Source organism: Macadamia integrifolia, chromosome 8 (assembly GCF_013358625.1).
Source record: "Macadamia integrifolia cultivar HAES 741 chromosome 8, SCU_Mint_v3, whole genome shotgun sequence".
In the NCBI taxonomy this organism is placed as follows: Eukaryota; Viridiplantae; Streptophyta; class Magnoliopsida; order Proteales; family Proteaceae; genus Macadamia; species Macadamia integrifolia.
Window position 1 is genome coordinate 5,655,434 of NC_056564.1, and position 20,531 is coordinate 5,675,964.

General features: G+C 37.8%; 3 protein-coding genes across 6 annotated transcripts; 2 read left to right on the forward strand and 1 right to left on the reverse strand.

Annotated features, from left to right (window-relative positions):
- The first annotated feature begins 724 nt into the window (after positions 1 to 724).
- Positions 725 to 5,627, forward strand: LOC122086130 (transcription factor-like protein DPB). Of its 3 annotated transcripts, none has more exons than XM_042654841.1 (10): positions 725 to 912; positions 2,243 to 2,388; positions 2,872 to 2,936; positions 3,246 to 3,289; positions 3,735 to 3,797; positions 3,924 to 4,067; positions 4,205 to 4,273; positions 4,473 to 4,568; positions 5,020 to 5,090; positions 5,304 to 5,627. In XM_042654841.1, exons 2-10 carry the CDS (start codon positions 2,267 to 2,269, stop codon positions 5,386 to 5,388), a joined length of 759 nt encoding a protein of 252 aa, XP_042510775.1. In that variant the 5' UTR covers positions 725 to 912; positions 2,243 to 2,266; the 3' UTR covers positions 5,389 to 5,627. The 3 variants fall into 3 exon arrangements, with proteins under 3 accessions (XP_042510775.1, XP_042510776.1, XP_042510777.1); XM_042654842.1 differs by having other exon boundaries at positions 726 to 912; positions 3,927 to 4,067; XM_042654843.1 differs by lacking the exon at positions 3,735 to 3,797 and having other exon boundaries at positions 726 to 912; positions 3,927 to 4,067.
- A 1,446-nt stretch (positions 5,628 to 7,073) lies between these two features.
- Positions 7,074 to 8,780, forward strand: LOC122086241 (putative F-box protein At3g25750). Of its 2 annotated transcripts, XM_042654980.1 has the most exons (2): positions 7,076 to 7,226; positions 7,480 to 8,780. In XM_042654980.1, exon 2 carries the CDS (start codon positions 7,560 to 7,562, stop codon positions 8,541 to 8,543), a length of 984 nt encoding a protein of 327 aa, XP_042510914.1. In that variant the 5' UTR covers positions 7,076 to 7,226; positions 7,480 to 7,559; the 3' UTR covers positions 8,544 to 8,780. The 2 variants fall into 2 exon arrangements, with proteins under 2 accessions (XP_042510913.1, XP_042510914.1); XM_042654979.1 differs by having other exon boundaries at positions 7,074 to 8,780.
- Positions 8,781 to 16,926: 8,146 nt separating this feature from the next.
- LOC122086494 (heat shock cognate 70 kDa protein 2) lies at positions 16,927 to 19,876 on the reverse strand. Its single transcript, XM_042655321.1, has 2 exons — positions 19,517 to 19,876; positions 16,927 to 18,972 (listed from the first exon to the last, which is right to left on the reverse strand). The coding sequence occupies exons 1-2, from the start codon at positions 19,728 to 19,730 to the stop codon at positions 17,240 to 17,242; spliced, it is 1,947 nt and encodes a 648-aa protein (XP_042511255.1). The 5' UTR covers positions 19,731 to 19,876; the 3' UTR covers positions 16,927 to 17,239.
- Between the last annotated feature and the right edge of the window lie 655 nt (positions 19,877 to 20,531).

The window sequence follows — 20,531 nt, forward strand, 5'->3', positions numbered from 1 at the left end:
GTTATATCTACAATTAGGGAACTGCCCAAGGGGACTTTACAGTACACACTAGAGGGGGAAGGGGGACATTAAAGGAAATGCATGTGATAGGAGTTGATCCCTAGACCACAAACCTGGCGCCTGCTTTACAAGTAGAAGCTGCAACCAATGCTTTATGCAATAGTGGCATACATTGTAGGTTGGTTAACTAGAGAAGCTTGTCTTTGATGTCCCACAAGGATCGTTGGTTTGTCCAATCACAATTTTTTGGGGAATTGGATTAGATATAATCAAGAAATTAATGACATTTTAAACACTTTCTATAGAGGATATTTTTTGGGCGAAGATCGGTACCGAACCAGCCGTTTATAATGGGACCTTGCACCCTATTAGGACTGATTACTTAACAGACCTCACGATGCAAGATCCAAAAGTTTTGGGGGAAACATTTGAGGAACTGCTTTGTTTGGGAGCCCTATTATGTCTCTCCTCCCCTCAAAGGGTAAAAATGTCTTTTCACATGAGTAAGAAAAGAGATAAACACATAAGATCACTGATGTTGGCCACGCCCCAGGGAAGAGTTCTTTTTTGCACATAATTTATAATTTCCAAACTCCTTCCCTGCTAGTGCAAATAGAACTTTTTTTTTTTTTGGTAAGAAAATTGAATAATAAGAGTTTTATTTTGTAATGGAATCCGAAGAAGGGTGTTTTCGTCATTCGAATTTAATAATACCCGAGGAGGTCCTTCCGAGTTTTCCGACTTTCCCATTGACCGCCTTCCCCTGTGGTGTGGTATATGGCGGGAATAGGCACTCGATTCGTTACGTTTGAAATCTATTTCTCTCTCTGGGGTTTTCAGAAGATATCGATCAAGATTGTGAACCTGTAGTGTTTTTCCAGATTCGCGCTTGAACGCTGATCGTATTATCCGGTAGCTACTACGACTCTACCCTTTTATCTTTGTTTCTTCTTTCTCCTTATTCCCATTTACATTCGTGCATGACTTTGATGATTTTCTCTTTCTTTTTTGTTAATATCATTTCAGTATTTGTCACAAGTATGTATAATCTTCTATGCCTAGCTTTTCTTGTTGATGTTAATTTTAGGGTTCTTCATTACTTCTAGTTGTTTTAATTTGCGAGGTTTAAATATTTATCGCAAATTAAGCGTTTTGTGCCATAATTGTTAGGGACGGTCAGGAGTTTGTGAGGTTTTATCCAGATTAACATAGGGAAGAAATCATCGGTTGCACTGAGTGGAACTTAGCCTAGTCTAGGGCCTGACTGGGCTGTGAGTGAGTGAAAAGGTAAAAACGATGAATCCTTTTTTCAAATCAAAGGTTGGGTCGTAGATCACCACCACTGTTTAAAAAATTGGAATCGGCTGTTATCGATCCTGATTCCTGCTGTTCTGGAGCGGACGATTCTAGGTTTTTTGGGACTGAATTACTGGGTTTTCTAATATGAGGGACCAATTTGACCCTGATTCCTAGTTTAAAAATTCTTCATCACCACTATCATCTGACCAGTTTGGATGTCCAAGGCATGCACTCGTTGAGATGGATTGTACTACATGTGAAAGCATGCTGCTGGCTGCGTAGGTGATGGGGTGGTAAGTAGGATGACCCTAGGTGCTGAACACCCCGCTGACAGGATCCCAAGCAAACACAAAACTGAAAAGTCAACAAAAGTCAAAGAAGGTCAAACTGGACAATCAGTCACAAATAATGATTAGGGATGCCCTTCAGAGGATGGTAACAATTAAACAGCTGGATTAAAAGTAGTTGAGGATTTAATCAAGTCTGAAATTGAAATCCAGAAAATAGGAGTTCTCAAATTAAAGAAGATCAGAAAATCAGATCAGCTTATAAAGCTGGTCAAGTGGTCCTTTATAGGTTATAACAGTTGCTTAATTTTTTTTCCCCCTAGATTGAGTGTAATATATGAGTTCATCCTTGATACTAAAAGTGAGCATTGTTCAAGCTTTGAGATTACATAAATGCAATTGGTGCACTTCCCAAACCAGTGCAATTTGTTATCTTGGGTTATATTAGAACATAACTGAAGTTATCTTGGGTTATATTAGAACATAAATGAAATCATAATTTCTTCTTATGTTTTAAATTGAGCTTTTCTTATGGAAAGTTTTATATTTCTCTACAGGCAATTGCCGCATTTGATACCAACGAAATTACTCATTGTTTTTTTTTTTTTTTTTTGTTGGGGTGGGGGTGGGGGTGGGGGTGGGGGATGTTTTGTCAGGAAGGTGATTGCCCTGCTGATTCAATGGACAAGAACTCCCACAAAGGCCCAGCTGTTTCATTTACAAGTGGTTGTGATATTGTTACGACTGATTCTGAGAATCTTCTGGGAACGAATAACTTGGGTACCCGGCTAGATGATATAAGGTATTTTGTGATAGTGCTTACATGTGTTGCTTTTAGTTCTCTTGCAGGCCATCGGTTTATTATATTATTCTTTTCCTTGTCACCATTCTGGATGGCTAATGTTGGAGCTGAGATACTCAAAAGTAAATGTTATTTCTTGTGAACTTTAAATATTCAAATAAGCTAGAAATTGGACATGTTGAGCTCTGATAAATATTTTTTCTTGAGCTTATCTGAGAAAAAAATAAACAAAGAAATTTGTATACGGGAATAACTCATTCAGAAGATCCAAGGAAAAATACATAGCATAGACACATTAGGCAGTTATTTCAATATATTTTTTTCAGCCACCTTTACTAGAACTTGGCAGTTACATCTTACCTTCTACCTGCCTAGACCCCTTTTGCTGGCCACTGGCTAGGGGAATTAGCCTCCCACATGCTTTCTGGTTGACATTTTGACTGCTCTTGTCACAAGTTGATTCATTGTTTTCTTTATTTTCAGCACTAACAAGAAAAAAAGAGTTTCACGGATTATAGATGGGGGACTTCGTGAATTGAGCATCATAGGTAAGAATTTCTCTTCTACATGCTATTATATCATCATGTTTCTTAATCTCAATTATTTTTTTCCTAGCTACCATTTTAGGGGTGAACTGTGCTTGCCTAGGTTGACATCATTACCTGGATTTCTCAACGAGGAATGGCATACTAAAGCTGATACTGAATATGATCTTCACCAAAACTTAGGGATTTTATTTTTCTTTAGCTCAAAAATTTAAAAAGCAAATATGTACTTTGCTTCAGATAATAGATTTTATTGAGAATATGCTTTTGTTGCTTGAAACCCACCTCACTCTATACTGTTTGTCCTTTTAGTTTGTAAGAAGGTTGAGAGCAAGGGAAGAACCACATACAGTGAGGTAATTTCAGTTTGCCCCTTTTTGAATGTCATTTCTTAATGGTGCTATTTAAAAACTTTTGTAAATCTAATTTATCTAGAAAAAGTTCATGAGTGGGGAAAGCAGGCAGAGAATGTTAATGATATCACTTTGAATCAGAAATCAGGTGCCTTAAATCATAACTGTTGCTTTCTTTGGGGTTTAAACATATGTTCTCACATCCTACTTAGTAAGCATTCACTTGTAAGTTGTAACATGAACATTGACTTCCATTTGATATTTCAACCATAAATCATGCAATTCTTGATTCATTTGCAGAAATGATTTTTCAATAATTTCAAACTGGACATTTCTGTGGTCTTGTCTCATCGTTTGGTCTTGTTAAAGAATTTTACTTTCTTTGTTTTTCTCTTTATTACTTCAATCTATTATAATTCCATCAAGCTGAATTGGTCATGTTGTCTAGGTTGCAGATGAAATTATAGCAGAATCTGCCTCAAAACGTGATAATTCCGTTTCTTTAGATGAGGTCTGATGCAAACAAGACTTTTAAGCACCTTAAGGGTTTTGGTTAAGGGTTTGTGAGTCGAGTAATAATCTCTAGCGTTAATTTTAGTTCACATGCAAGTTACTTAGTTATGTCCTCTCAAATTAACAGTTTGATGAGAAGAACATACGGCGACGGGTCTACGATGCGATAAATGTCCTTATGGCACTGAATATTGTCACTAAGGACAAGAAGGAAATCCAGTGGAAGGGACTCCCCTGTACGGACACAAAGGATCTAGAAGGTCTAGAGGTGTGTAGTAAGCTCTTTACATGGTAATATCTTTCTGTTTCAACTGAACAAACTTAGTTAACATGGTATTCTTTCACTGCTAATGAAACTGAATACATTATTGTCCAGTTGATAATTTTTTGACCCACTTTTTTCAGAGAGTGCGGATCAAGCTTATAAATGCGATCCAAAAGAAAGCAGCCTACTTGCAAGATTTGGAAGGACAAGTAATTAATTATCTCCTTGTTTCCCATGTTTATTACTTACATGTTGTATTATATAGCACTATGCAATGTGATTGACTTGGCAATAGGTTCTGCACGGTGTTCGTTAACTGCTCAATGTAAACTTTGGAGATTCTAACTTCCTTCCTCCTATTTTTATGATGTAGTTTCATTCTTTGATGTTCGACTTTTCCTGAAAAAGATTGTAGGTATCCAGAACCTGATTCGGCGCAATCAACAGATGGACATGTCTGGAATTTCCTCGGAAGGGTTTTCTTTGCCTTTTATATTGGTCCAAGTAGGTCTCTCATTTTTTGTTCCCATTTCATGCTTGCTGAAACATGTGATTCATTGAATCTGTTTTTATGTTCATATTTTCTGCCTCTTTCTTTTTCAAGAGTATGTAATGGTCTTTGTTAAGATGCATTCACATTTATAATGACCATGAATGTGCTCTTTTTCACAATTGCAATTGCCTTAGCTGATTGAGAAGTAGTCGGAGACTCAAAAGTGTTGGAACTTTTGTTACAATTATTTTGGAGGAACGTTGATTGTAAATAATGTCCTTGAATCAACTCAACATTTGGACTTGGATCAATTACTGTTAGGAATAGGTTACTTTTAATGAGAAAAATGTGCTTATTCTTATTGCATGTGCATATAATATATTATGGTTACACAGTAAGGGTATTTCTGTCTTCTACATGCTTGTCTTTTTATTGGTCTTTTTCATCTCCCTTTGGAAATAGACGCGTCCACATGCTACAGTTGAAATTGAGATCTCTGAAGATATGCAGCTGGTGCACTTTGACTTTAACAGGTAATGTTACTCCTCCCATCTTCTATCCAAGGATTACAATATAAAGATTTTCAGGATAAGCATTTGCACATGTTAGGATGATCCTTCTACTCCGAAAATATGATTACGATGCTCTCAGATAAAGTCATATTCAGTTTTGTCTGGTCTTCTGAAACTTAGAAGCGTGTGGATGAAATTCCATTGCTCATAACACTTCTATATTCTCATTGGCAGCACGCCTTTTTCCTTGCATGATGATGCATACATTCTCAAGTTAATGCAGTATTACGACTTGCCGGGGAGGAGATGTGCCACGTAGAGAACAGTGTCTCACTCATCTTCAGGTTCTGAGCTTCTGGCATTGTAGAGAAGTACCTGGACCCCATAACATTCCAGAATTTTGAAATTGGATTATAGTTTTCGGGTGAAATCGAAGGGGCATGTAAATGTTTATATTTTGCTGCTCTTAAGTTTTGCAGTTTGATAGAAGGGGCTTGTAAATTATATGCTACCTTTTGCATATATATATGCTATAATAGGCTGTAGCCATGTGGGAAATGATTCCTGTCCAGGAGCATAGCCTCCGCTACCACTCCCTTCTCTATCTTTCTCCTCTCCTTCCCTCGAATTATTTCTCCCATTTACTATAACTAATTTTAGACTTTTCTCCGGTTTTGGGAAAGCTAGTTCACGAAGTCTCTGATCAACACAAGGAGTCGAACAGAACTGGGACCAAATACGGAAATAACCTGACCCTAATGCGTATCAGGATCCTTTCCAACGCCTCGACCATTGACTTCCAACCTTTGTGAGGTTGATGCCTGGCTTTTATCAAATCCAATGGTTGTGCCTCACAACCCATGTTTAAGCTCAAAAGCATAAAAACAACCTGATTATGGGAGAGAAAACCCATACCGTGAGAAACCAGACTGAGAATCATGAAGTTGATCTACCTCTCTTTCCCTCTTCCCATCTTTTAGTAGCTGAATTTCGATCTCCAATGTTGACCTTTCCAATATGATACATATGTATAGTCTAAGGGTAAAATCATAATAAAAATCGATTTTCTTTTAAAAAAAAAAAGGTAAATCTATGTTATACAATCTGATTCTAAGCCAATCTAAGTCGGTATTAGAATGATTTCGGCCTTGAATGATGCATGATCGCTCCCTCCCAAGTTTCCCAAGTTTTGGAATCTTGTTAATTATCCAGTGGCAATCATAAAAAATATTCTCACCAAAAAGAGTTGAAGATTTCACATGGTTCTTTTAATTGAAAAATCAATTTGATTTATTTTTCACCCTTCACTTGATGAGAAAATGGGTTAGATTCTACAGAATCAGATCAAACCTATGGTCTGATTTATGCCTCTTTCCTTTTATTCCCATCTTTCTCTTGTCACCTCTTATCTTTCCATCTCTCCCTTTCCTCTCTTCTTTTTGGACATTTTAACTTTGTTTTAATTTGTGACAACATTATCAAGGTGAGTCTCATATCCATCTCATTGGTCAAATTTTAAACCCAAATTAATATTGTTATCTTAGGTAAAAGTATCAAAACCAGGCCTATATGGAGAAGCCCAAATAATGGCTCCCACATAAACCCGAAATTGTTTATTAAATGATTTGATTTCTACTTCTAGTTCGATATAATTCTTTTATTAAAAAATAAAGAAGTCGGTCCCATCCAACATTCCGACCCGATTAAGGACCAATTAAACGATCCGACAAAATACCATCCAATTAGTTAAAATATAGACAAACAAACCCCATTAAGGACCGATTTCTCCCTGGCCCTAAAGGTGGAGGACAAATAATTAAGGTCCGACCAAAACTAAACCGAACCCAACATGTTCGACTTTGAACCCCTAATTTTGGGTCAAAGTATGACCAAAGTTGAACAAGGTAGAACAGTGGATCGTTGTATTGGAGATCAGTCAGGAGTCCAGCCACGTGGAATAGGTCAACCAGGGGACGGATTTGGGTTTTCTAGTTAGAGTTGGATCAAGGAACTCGTGAAATCCAAGTAAAACCCTACTTATAGTTGAGAAAGGAACTAGAAAATTACCCTTTATAAAAGGGGATGCCTGAAGCGGAGACGGAGTACATTATCCATTTACTGAAGATCGATCGATCGATCGCTAGCTACAGCCTACAGGTACCCAAATCTATCTTTTCTTCCCCTTCCATTCAACTCAATAGGTTTTCTCTGTTTGTTTGTAGTCTGGTGTGTTGTGTGTGCATATTAATGGAGGATTTTAATAGTATTATTGTTGCTCCTAGATGCTCAACTGTATACGGTAACAGTAGAAAACGGTTGAAGAAGACTTCCATCGAGGAACTTCCAATAGATATCATGTTTTTGATTCTAAAAAAATTGAACTTGGTGGGCTTCATTCGTTTTCGTGCAGTATGTAGGTCTTGGCGTTCGATTGCCATTACTGCCAAGAAATCACCCCAGTTTGATCTTCGAACTCAACTCACGTGGTTGATGATTCCCACCTCATGTGTGTCGGATGGTCTTCATTATGGGTTTTTCTGTCTCTTCGAAGGCAAAAATTTTAGGTTAAAATTGCCTGAAGTGTACCGCGCTCGGTGTTGTGGTTCTGACTATGGATGGTTGATAATGGTGGGTCATACGAGAAGTATTTTTCTTCTAAATCCATTTACTAGGGTTTCAATTCTACTTCCGCGGCAATCTACTCTTCCTATTAAACGCCCGTTGGCTGTAGACAGCCGATACTACATACGCAAGGCTACGCTTTTCTCTGCTTCTCCTGTTGCTAATAATAATTTGGATGATTGTTTAGTAGTAGCGATTTATTGTACAGACAATCTAGCTTTCTGCAGACCAGGGAATGAGGCATGGACTGCCATTGACGATGGAAATAAAAAATTTGAAGACATTATTTTCTATGATGGGAAATTGTATGCCATCAATATCAAATATGATCTTATACTTGTGGAGTTATTTCCTTATCCAAAAGAAACAAGCTGTAATATTACTCCTCCAACAGAAGAAGAGGCAGAGGATCCTGGGCTTTTTAATCATCCCGGGCGAGTGAATTATAAGACTCCTGATCATCCCAAGAAGACTGTTTATTTGGTGGAATTTCTTGGAGAGTTGCTATTGGTTATTAGATTTTTTGGAATTTTTTCCAAAAGTGCTATGTTCAAGATATTCAAGTTAGATCAACAGGGTCGGTGCTGGATTAGAGTAGAAGAGTTGGGTGATCAAATACTATTTATTGGCACTAGTACTGGCTTTTCTGTCTCCGCACTTGATTACCCTCAACTCAGAGGAAACTGCATATATTTTACATATGAATACTCTCGACATAGTGAATCCATAATATATGGATATAGACCTCGCCATGATTTTGGTGTGTTTCACTTGGAAGATAATACCATTGATTTTTGTAAATCGCGATTTTCTCTCTCTCCTCCTATTTGGTTCACCCCAATTTCTTGGTAGAGAGGAGAGGGGGTTTGGGAAAGATTGTGAATTCTGTTCCTATTTTGTACTTTTTTGTGTTTATGTTATTTGAATTTTTATTTTTATTTTTTTATCCTATTAATGCAATTGATGTGGATTGACTTCCAATTTTTTATAACCTCCATTTGGAGGTTGGTGTTGGGGAAGCTCTCTCTTCTAAGTTTTTGTTAAATTTGTATTTTGATCAAAATGCAGGAGTTACTGGGTTCATAGTAAGTTTTGAGTTCTCTGTTTCTGTGTTTTGTCTCCTGTTGGTTTACTTTGTTGTATGTATTCATTGAGATTATTGGGTGTGATTGGTAACGATGGATGGATGTGCAATTTAAGGTTTTGTTCTTTCGGATCTGTTATTACTGTACGATTTAATGTTTTGTTTTTTCGGTGTATATTTATTCTTTTGAGTGATTTCATTTAGTAGCAGCAAGTTAGGAGGGAGGTACAGGGTTAAACTACCTAACTTTGATATATTTATATGAAGTAAGTTAGCATGGTTTCTCTTCACGATTGCAATAATATAGCTCCCAGCAGCTCAACTACATACGGTACCAATAGAAAATGGTTGAAGAACTGCAGAATTCTCTTTTTAACAAATAAGTTAATTAAAATATACTTTTGACAATAGATCCAAATTGTAAATATATATATTTCATGTTTGTATAATTGAATAAACAAAAAAAGAAATAAACTTACGTAATTCTGAATTGGATATTCAACTCTAATATTTAAATTCACATCTTCAGTCATGAAATTGATAAAGTTGGGTTGAAGACTTCCTTTTCAGAAATAAATAAAAACTATAGCAAAGATGAAGCACACATTCAGATTATAAGTACTGTATTTGGTTCAGAAATAAGATACCAATGGTTTTAGCTCGGTTATGAGTTATGACAACACTTTATGGCTGTAGATAGTTAGATATCATTTCCACTTGATACTTCTATCATAGATAACTCAGGCCGAAGGCCTGGATATCCGTCGTAGCACAAAAAAAAGAAAGAAAAAAAAAAAAAAACTTATATGATAAATAGTCACGACTCAGGTGGCGTCCAAGATTACCAGTCAGATTTATTCATTATGAATGAAAAATGAAATAAAAGATCTGATGTCTACACACTGCGATTCAAGGTATTAGTAATGGATGTATCAAGTTGGATCGATTTTGATTTTGAAATGTGCTCATATTCTCGGTTCGACTTAATTCGATTATTATTTTTATTATTATTATTATTATTATTTTTGCATTTTTTTATCCTATATACATAGGAAATGATAAAATGGTCCAAATATAAAAACACTAGTGTATTAACATTTTGAGGAGCAAAGTGATCTAATCTTTCTCGGCTCGATATGGCTGATGGTAATACAGTTGGCCTGCTTACTAAAAAATTAAAACTGTGTATTTTTTTTTTTTTTTTTTTTTTTATTTATGGGAAAAAAAGGGACAAACCTTTACACGTGTAGATGTACGTATACATACTGATAGACATAAGGGTGTCAAAACTAAATCGAAACTGTTTATAAAAATTGAACTAACAAAATAATGTAAAATCGTTTATAAATGGTTTCGATTTCTCTATCTAAAATAGTTAATTAAACATTATTAAATAATTGATTCAATTTTGATTTTATCTAAAAAAAAATCTTAAACTAAATCAAACCGAACCTTAATACTACTGGGTCGATGTTGACAATTTAGATTCAATAGTGCAATAAAACTTACATGAAGGAACAAATCTTCGTGCATGGCCCAAGATCCACACTTATGTTCTATGAACTTTTAAGGGACTTGAAAACACGTGAAAAATTAGACAGTTTTCTGTGTTAAAAAAGTTCAAGATTGTTGCTAGTAAAAGATAAGCTAGTGGTTGGTTCCAATGGTGGTATGTGACCGGATCAGGTTCATGAACGAGAACAATCTCGTATATCCTTGATCCGTGGATTTAGAATTTACTTTCTCTCTTCATTTAATAGATTCCAAATCCATAGACCAGGAGGTACGAGATTGTTCTAGTATGTGAACCTGATCCAAATTCCGGTGGTATGAGGTATGAGAGAGATGGGAACAAAAGGTGCTACCTTATGGTACACCAGCGGTGTCTTTAGCCTCCTGGCCATTTGGGCTTCAAGAGATGTCTCGATCAAGGACGAGGATAACAACGCAACCAAACGGCTCCTTAACATGAAAGTGGAAATGCATACACCATCGCCCATAAAAAAATTACATGCACAAGTAGCCCAAGAAAATGAAGAAGATAACACCACTCCTCTGACTGAGCTTCACACTTCACACTAGAGAGAGAGAGAGAGAGAGAGAGAGAGAGAGATCTTGGCCCTCGATAGAGAATGTCTCTCTACCATAACGAACACTAGGATAGCCTAATGGTGGTAGCTTCGGCTTGTGGAGCAGACATCCAGGGGAGGAGGTCTTGGGATCGAACCCTCTTGTACACAATGTGTGAATGTGTGTATGTCTGTGTGTGTTCTTATTTATTCTGTACCCACCTGTGGGTTAACCAAATGGTTAGGGTAAACTGGAGATTGTGTGGATTAGGCGCACGGTCAACATACACCAATCTCGCATAGAAAGTTACATGCACAGGTAGCCCAAGAAAATAAAGAATTGAAGATAACACCACATTCTCTAACTGAACTAAGTACTACATGAGAGAGAGAGAGAGAGAGAGAGAGAGAGAGAGAGAGACGGAGACGTCTCGATAACACTGCAATCAAACGGCTCATTAGCAAGAAAATGGAAATGCATACGCCATCTCCCACAGAAAGTAACATGCACAGGTACCCCAACAAAACTAAGAAGATAACATTACCTCCTCTAACTGAACTAAGTACTACATCAGAGAGAGAGAGAGAGAGAGAGAGAGACGTGAAGTAACCCGGACGTGAAGTAACCCGGTCAGGCGGTAACATAACATCACACACACTGTTTGTTGATCGAGACTCATCATAGACTAGCTTTCAGAGGAAAGGCCAAGAGCAGAAGCCTCCACTTATTCCCAAGTCCTCTAACCAGTAAAGACACGACAACAGCAACAAAAGGAAGGAAGGAAGGAAGGAAGGAAGGAAGGAAGGAAGCGTTATGGTTACACTAATAGACCCCCACCGGCGCAAATCAGCAATTAATCCCTTAACCTGGATGGACTGATTGACACATCAACATGCATGGTACCCTATATGCTACATGTGATCCATATCTCTCTACTGCTTCGTGCAATCACGGACCTCAAAGAAGGACCGGTTCTAACGGCGATGTCGTAGAGATGTATAGACTTGAGGTTAGCGAAGTTGTTGGGAAGAGAAATGAGATGCACCGTATCATCTGAACGGTGGTATTGGATCAGGTCGTTTGGGCTCTATACTGTAACGTTCCAAAAAATGGATTCTATTATTATTATTATTATTATTATTATTATTATTATTATTATTTTGAACAGAAATGGGATAAAAACTATATAGTAAGTTCGGGTAAATTTCTTATTTTTTTAAATAAATCGGACACTTATTGGGTTTTGGAGTCATTTTTTTGAAACAGGGAAAGCAAGCTTCTCACACTCAGAATCGATTTTGAGCAAAAGGCGTAGAATCAAATGACTCACTTAAGTATGAAGGGGTAAAACTGAAATTTGCGCTCAAAACATGACAATTGGGTGAATTGAAGGGTATTGTAAACCCTAATACACACTTCTCTTGGACGATCAGAGAGCAGAAGCAGAGGAAAGGAGAGCAAGAACTCTCACTTCCTTCATCGTTTTCGATATGCCGTTGGCGAGGTGATGTGATCGCTCATTCTCTCTCCCCGCTCATTTAATTTATATTTTGCAGCTTTTTTGTTCTTCCAGCGAGAACGAGGTCCAGTTTTGCTTTTTCCCATATGTAAGACGAATCTTGGTTATCTTCTCCCAAAGATAACCGAAAAAACTTTGCTTTCTCAATTCCATTATGTAGGGTTCTTGGCCAATTTTCGAACCGATTCAAATCAGATCTAAATTGAAATTAATGGAATCTGATCCGGCGCCTGATTCCAGGCTTTAAACCTTGTAATTATCTAATCTTTGCAAACTATATTGTAAATGACCAGATTTGTTGTTGCACATAGCAGGATTGTACATTGTTTGAACCTGGAAGATTGATTACACTCACCCAAAATTTACCCAGACAAATTCCAGCTGCGGACAAAGTTTTGAGGGAAAACATTAGGCTCCCTGGGCCTTGAATTCACCTAATTGTGTTATTTTGACAGAATCACTTGCATAACTTTTTTTTTTTTAACCTTTTATGATTTCCTAGTGTAAAAAACTGAGAAACTGCCACACTCACCACTATGATATTACAAGCCACAATGGATGACCAGTTAACACCAGAAGTAGTAGTAAGGATACCAAACAAGATGCATATCTAAATATCCTTTGCGGCACTAGCTAACTAAACACCTTGTTGAGGTTCAATCATATAAAAAATGCATACAATAGGCTACTTGACAGGGAGTCAGGAACCCCGGAAATGTGGAAGCTATATGTGAAATAGAGGCAGAAAATATGAATCCAGAATTTGATGGGGTGAATAAAAGGGAGTGTCCTTACTGCTAGGTCATTGTTGTCATGTCATTATGTAAAAGCTGGTCACGGAGGACACACAAATCTGCCCTGGACTTCAGTCAAGAATAAGAAAAAGATGTTAGGAGTTACTAAGGCCATCTGCCTTATGTTACAGGGTTGTTAAGCTCACTTCCATGATATGTTCTGCTGCAACAAAAAATTCTAAGGAGTGCAGTAGTAAGTTTTTTTTTTTTTTAAATAATAATTCCTTGGGATTAGAATTGTAGCCCATTATGAAGCTGCTCTGGCCTTTGAGTAATTTATATAAACTGTAAGGGGAAGGCAATTGATCAAGATCATCATAAAGAACAGTTTAACCATGATTGAAGCCACTCGAAAGCAAAAGCAAACTTCTGAATTGCCTCTATAACCTTTTTACAGAGATCTTTTGAATTGAATGGTTCATTGACTATGTCCAATAGCCTTCACATCTTGGATCAAACTTTCCACTGCTTTGGTTTGAGTGGAATCGAGCTCTGTTCAGTCCAAAGCTCTGTTGAGTGGATCAAATTTTTTTGGGTTTGGAAATAAAACTAAATCCAACCTAGTCCATTGATGCCATATATTCTTTCACACAACACATCCTAGTCTGGATGCCCTTTTTACGCTTTATTTTCTTTTTAATGTTTGAGATATCGTCGTCTCTTCTTCTTTTTTTTTTTTCCCTTAATTGTATAGGACCTTTAATAGTGTTGCCCGACAAAACATCAGATTCACAGATGCTGTTCTTGTTTTCTACTTTTTTTTTCCTTCTTGATAGCTTATATGGTAGATTTACTTTATGTTAATTTAACATACCTAGATTCAATTCATGTTAATAATGGTTTTCATAACTTAGAATTTACTAAAAACTATTGACTATCCTTAGATTGTATTTAAAAATCACAACTTTGGCACTCATGGTGAAGATGGTATTTTATGTAAATATTGGTTTCTAACATAAGCGATTATGTTAAGTGCGAACCATACAGGTTTCTATTTCTTTCAAGTTACAAAATCAAATTTTCTTTTACGGTTACCATACAACATTTAAGACGTAAAATCACTCCATAAAAATAGAAATGTAAAAAAGTGTGCCAGACCCAGAATCAAGTTTAAAAAATAGAATCGTTACAGTACAGAGCCTTAGCTGCCCGGTGTTATACCTTTTCCATCCGAGCTCCAGCAAATGCACCTCCAGCTCTGCGTGCGACTTGATCACCTGGTTCGTTGGTGCATACAATAAGGATCGGAGTCCGGCATCGGGTGCAGTCTCCATCCCAGTTGACCCTCCGTGTCTTTGAACTCAAACGCCTCTCTGGTCGGGTTTGTCAACGGTTGAACCACTCTCTTCTTGTTGAACAACCAAACACCTGACATTAATAGTGTAGTTCCTCACTACTAACAGAAGTGGAGGAACTAGGAAGGGAAGAGAGAGAGAGACTAGGGAAAAAAAGGGTGGTGAATTTATAAGAAGAGAAGGTTAGTATAGTGAAAAAAATTAAATTTTACTAGTACAAAAAATGCCCTGTTATGTGTATGGCATGTTGAGGACTTTATCCTAATATTACGTAATATGCCACTGTTACTGTTAGTGAGGAAACATAGGCTTTCACCAACTCCCTGATCACTCCAAGAGGCTTAAGGTCATGTTTGGCATACATTCTCAAAATAGATTTTGGATTTAAAAATGTATTCTAAAAAAAAAAAAGAATAAAAATTTCGAACTGCATCTAGACCTTGAATCTATTCCAAGAATGAATTCCAAACACAACTCAAGTTTTAAATGAAATTTAAGAACATTATTGAAATTATGTTATGATTAGTATTGTACAAAGGCACATAATACATATTTAATGTTCTATATGATATGTAATCTACACCATAAATAACAAAAAAGGGTAGTTTAGTACTTTCAAGTGGAAACTTCTGCCCCTTGCATATTGAGGCAATGGTTTTGTAAAAGAAACAACAACTAAAAGGATGCATGATTAGTTACATGTAAGAAAGTCTCCCCGAGGATTAGTCGAGGTGCGCGACCCGGACACCTTTGTCATAGTATTAGAAGAATCTTTTTTTCCTTATGTGATTGGAAACTTTTTAACACTTGCCATAGTTTTCTTCTTATTTTTTATATAAAAATAAATGAAGGAGGGTTCCATCCGATGCCCATGTGTAATTTCGAGCGATAGAAAAAAGAAACCCATCATGTGAAGATATGCAAGACATTTTAAGAGGGTGCTACATTGTCTTAAGTGTGGAAACTGATGCCATGATACAGTTTGGGTTTTGAGTTAACGCCATGAGGAACTTAAACTTAAAAAAAAATTAGCCTTGAATTGTTAATTACCTAGACACAATTTACAAAACTATCATTATCAGGGCATGTTCTTGAGAGGGATTTTGTTCCATTGATAACCTTCATATATAAAATACAAGTACCAAACATGTCCTTACCACAAAAAAACAATGAGCCAATTGATGCAAACATTTTTTTTTTTGAAAAACTAGGACTTGTTTAAATAGTACTATGGAAAACACATGGGGTTTACGAGGCACACACTTGAAGTTGGAGGTGGAAAATTTCTAAATGGTTTTTCACTTTGTTTTTTTTGCTATTTTCACATTGGGACAGAGATAACTACAAAATTAGACTGTTATTTTCACATTGGAAGAGGAATTACTTCTCTGCTTCATCTGAAAAAGCTTCTATATAGTTTCTACTTGGATACAATGATTTACTTACGATGATATCGCTGACTATATATCCAGCCATAAGATTAAGGTTCTATTAAAATGATGAAGAAAGAACATTATCCGATAGCATGTACCTGTGTCAAAACACAGTCCATGCAAAAAAATCAAACACAGCCGGTGCAAAGAGATTGCACTACCTCATGCCAAAGATGATTGTGCATACCATTTCATTGACCACGGGTGCTAGTATATACGTCCATTAATGTGTAGCGTTCTCTTCCTCAATGATAGAATTTGGGGAAAGATTTATAAATAGTTTGTTCCTTTACTAAAATAAAATCCTGAGAGAGAGAAACCTGAAATAATATTATCAATCAATTTGAGACAAAGCAGTGACATACGTAGCAAAACTTTACTTGTCAACATGATGCTTGATTTTCCTTCTTAAATTAGTGTTTTTTCTTTTCTCTGAGTAAGATGCTTAAACCATGTCTTATAAAACCAAGTAAGAACTTTTATTTTTAGAATATCTTATGACATTGCCCCTTGAGAAAGAAAACACGACTTAATGAGTTCTAGATCAATAATAATAGGATTATTCGAGCAAACGCTAACTAATGATCAGCTTCACAACAATGAATGGTTCTTGATGTCTAAGATTTATTGCAATGGCCAATCTGACATGGCTGGTTCATACGAATTTCCCTCCAATATTTATCCACTAGGTCTACACTTGCAACTAAAGCATTCCTAAAACCATATTGTAACAATGACCCCAGGGAAACTGTAACTCAGTCTCAGAAGAAAAATTAAGGAAGATCATAAATATAAGAGTTTTTAGAGTTAATAATATAATAATATAATAATATAAAATAATGGTTATAAAATATATCTGTTTCCCACTCTTCAATTTCTTTTAAAACCAAACAAAGCCTTTCCACGAACCATACGAACCACATAGAACAACAGTCAATAGAAACTACCTGAGTTGGTCTTCGTTTGACCTGTGATTCGATCCAGAATTGGCCCTAGTAGGCCAAGAAAAAGGCCGCACACGTCACCCACACGCACAAAAAGATAGAAAGCCAGGAAATGATTCTTTCGACCAAAAAGGCCATGGTTCAACCCCCCTGGTTCTTGACTGCTTTATGTGATCAAGCTTGTTTTTCAACCCGGTTTGTTTAGTTGGTCCACCCCAATGACCAATCCAGCTTTTAACAAAATGGTTACACAAGCGGCCAGCCCTTTCCACTCCTAAGAACCGGATTTGTAGACTACGAAAACATCATAAAGCTTAAAAAAAGTACACGAACCGGCACCGAAATAAAGAAGGGGAATACAAAAAACGAGTATATCTTCGTCCCCAGCAAAACCAACGGGGTGGACAGCTTAATCAACCTCCTCGATTTTCGGGCCAGCACCGCTTCCACTGACGGAAGGACCATCGTCATCCATGGCAGCATCTGCTTCCGGACCCGAACCTTGGTACATTTTGGCGATTATGGGGTTGCAGAGGCTTTCCAGCTCCTTCATTTTGTCGTCGAACTCATCTGCCTCCGCCAGCTGATTCGCATCCAGCCACTGGATGGCTTGCTCAATTGCATCTTCGATCTTCTTCTTGTCTGCTGGAGATAGCTTGGCACCGATCTTCTCATCTTTCACTGTGTTCCTCATGTTGTAAGCATAGTTCTCCAAAGCATTCTTTGATTCAACTTTCTTCTTGTGCTCCTCATCTTCAGACTTGTACTTCTCTGCTTCCTGAACCATCTTCTCAATCTCATCCTTTGACAACCTACCCTTATCATTGGTGATGGTAATCTTGTTCTTTTGTCCGGTGGTTTTGTCTTCAGCAGAGACATTGAGAATACCATTTGCATCGATATCGAAGCACACTGTGATTTGGGGAACACCCCTGGGAGCAGGTGGGATACCAGAAAGCTCGAACTTTCCAAGTAGATTGTTGTCCCTGGTTCTGGTTCTTTCACCCTCAAAGACCTGGATCAGCACACCAGGTTGATTGTCGGAGTATGTGGAGAACACCTGCTCCTTCTTGGTAGGGATAGTAGTGTTCCTTGGAATCAATACAGTCATGACCCCTCCTGCAGTTTCCAAACCAAGGGAGAGAGGAGTGACATCCAAGAGAAGAAGGTCCTGCACTTTCTCGTTGCCTTCACCACTCAGAATAGCAGCTTGTACTGCAGCTCCATAAGCGACGGCTTCGTCAGGGTTAATGCTCTTGCAGAGCTCCTTCCCATTGAAGAAGTCTTGCAATAGCTGCTGCACTTTGGGGATCCTGGTAGACCCACCAACAAGCACGACATCATGAACAGTACTTTTGTCCATCTTGGCATCCCTTAGACATTTCTCCACAGGCTCCATACACTTCCTGAAGAGATCCATGTTGAGTTCCTCAAACCTAGCACGGGTAATGGTGGAATAGAAGTCAACGCCCTCGTACAAGGAATCGATCTCAATGGTGGTTTGAGCAGTGGATGAGAGAGTTCTCTTTGCCCTCTCACATGATGTTCTCAGTCTCCTGAGAGCCCTGGGGTTGCCGGTAATATCTTTCTTGTGCTTCCTCTTGAACTCCTGAACAAAGTGGTTCACCATTCTGTTATCAAAGTCCTCTCCTCCAAGATGGGTATCTCCTGCTGTAGCCTTCACTTCGAAAATACCCTCTTCGATTGTGAGCAGGGAGACATCGAAAGTGCCACCACCAAGATCAAAGATGAGCACATTCTTTTCACCCACGCTTGCAGCTTTCTTGTCAAGACCATAAGCAATAGCAGCGGCAGTAGGTTCGTTGATAATTCTCATGACATTAAGACCAGCAATTACTCCAGCATCCTTGGTAGCTTGACGCTGGGAGTCGTTGAAGTAGGCAGGAACAGTAACAACGGCATTCTTTATTGCAGAACCGAGGTATGTCTCTGCAATCTCACGCATCTTCATCAAAACCATGGATGAGATTTCCTCCGCGGCAAATTGTTTCTCCTCACCCTTGTAATTCACCACTATCATGGGCTTGTCACCAGGACCAGGAATGACCTTGAAAGGCCAAAGCTTGATATCACTCTGAACAGATGAATCACTGAATCTTCTACCAATCAAACGCTTTGCATCTGGAGAAAAGACCATCGTCCCATTAACAAATCTTCAAATACAAGTACGAAACAGAGATTTTAGTGCCCATGAATTTCAAAAACTAGAAGCAAATCATGCGACCATTTAGTGCCATGAATTTGAAAAAAAGCAAATTCTGACAATCTTCAAAACAAGTGACTCAGGACTTACGAGCAAACTTATCAGAATCGTTGTACATAGCTATATTTATAACAATTACAGATTAAAGGGTATACACAACTAAAACCAGAAGCAACAGCATTATAAAATAGGCAGAATTTCATGCAGATCTTAAAAAATTGGATACAAGATCTTAAAAAAAGAAAAACAAAAACAAAAATCACCTGATCCGCCACAACAAAACCAAATCTCCAAAAACGTGTCTGATAACAACAATCCCGAAAAGAAAAAGGGGGGAAATCTTTTGAAACTGAAAATAAAACATAACTATCTAACAATCACTTAAAACTGTGCTTCCAGGTGTCATATCAGATTCAAAAGCCAAAAAGTGGCAAATTTAAAATTAGAACTACAATTACTCACCGAAAACAGTATTGATCGGGTTCATTGCGACCTGGTTCTTCGCTGCATCTCCGATCAAACGTTCGGTGTCAGTGAAGGCAACATAAGACGGCGTAGTACGGTTTCCCTGATCGTTGGCTATGATCTCAACACGATCGTGTTGCCAGATTCCGACACAAGAGTATGTTGTCCCGAGATCGATTCCGATAGCCGGACCCTCACCCTTGCCAGCCATTGTTCTTACTTGGGAAATTACAACACAGAAGAGAGGAGGAAAAATCTAAATCGAACTTGAGATAACAGAGTAGCTGGAAAATTTAGAAGAACACAAATTATAGCAGACAAGAACTCTAATAATTTTCAATTGATTGGTAGATTGGGAGGTGGAATCGTGGATAAATAGCTCTATTGGCAAGTTTCGAGAACATTCTTTTGGTTAATCTTGACCGTTGGATGGAAAAGTTCTTCTCTTCTACTATATAAAAGAGGGGGAGACTCTTCCATTGGTCTGGGACACCGGGGGAGTCAGAATTTCCAGAAACATCCGATTTCTCTCTCTGTGGGTTTTGAAAATTTAAGTTGGTTTTGATTTTCCCTTTTGATTTTTAAGTATCCGACTACCCGTGAACCACTTAGTCCGCCATTGGGATTCACAGCTAGTTAGCCTGGTTCATTCAGCCCGGTCCGGCACAGGACAACGTAGCTTCGAACATTCTTTAATTGTTCGTAATGTGTAATGGTAGGGTTGTCAATGGGCCAGGTTGGGCTGTCATAAGGTCTCTTAACCACCCCAAGTCTTGCCTAGTCCTAGCTCGGGTTGGGATATCTCAGTTCAGACCCAAACTTGTCGGGTTTAGGCCAACCCAACCCAGTCCTAATGGATCCTAATTGGGCCGAGCTTAACTTAATCCAGCATAGCCAAGTACTATTGGTTACTTGGTTGTTTGATCTTGATGTATTGAAGAGGCCAAAGACCAAAGATTTTGTATTTCATATATACGTAGATTTCATATAATTATTAACATATTTATATTAT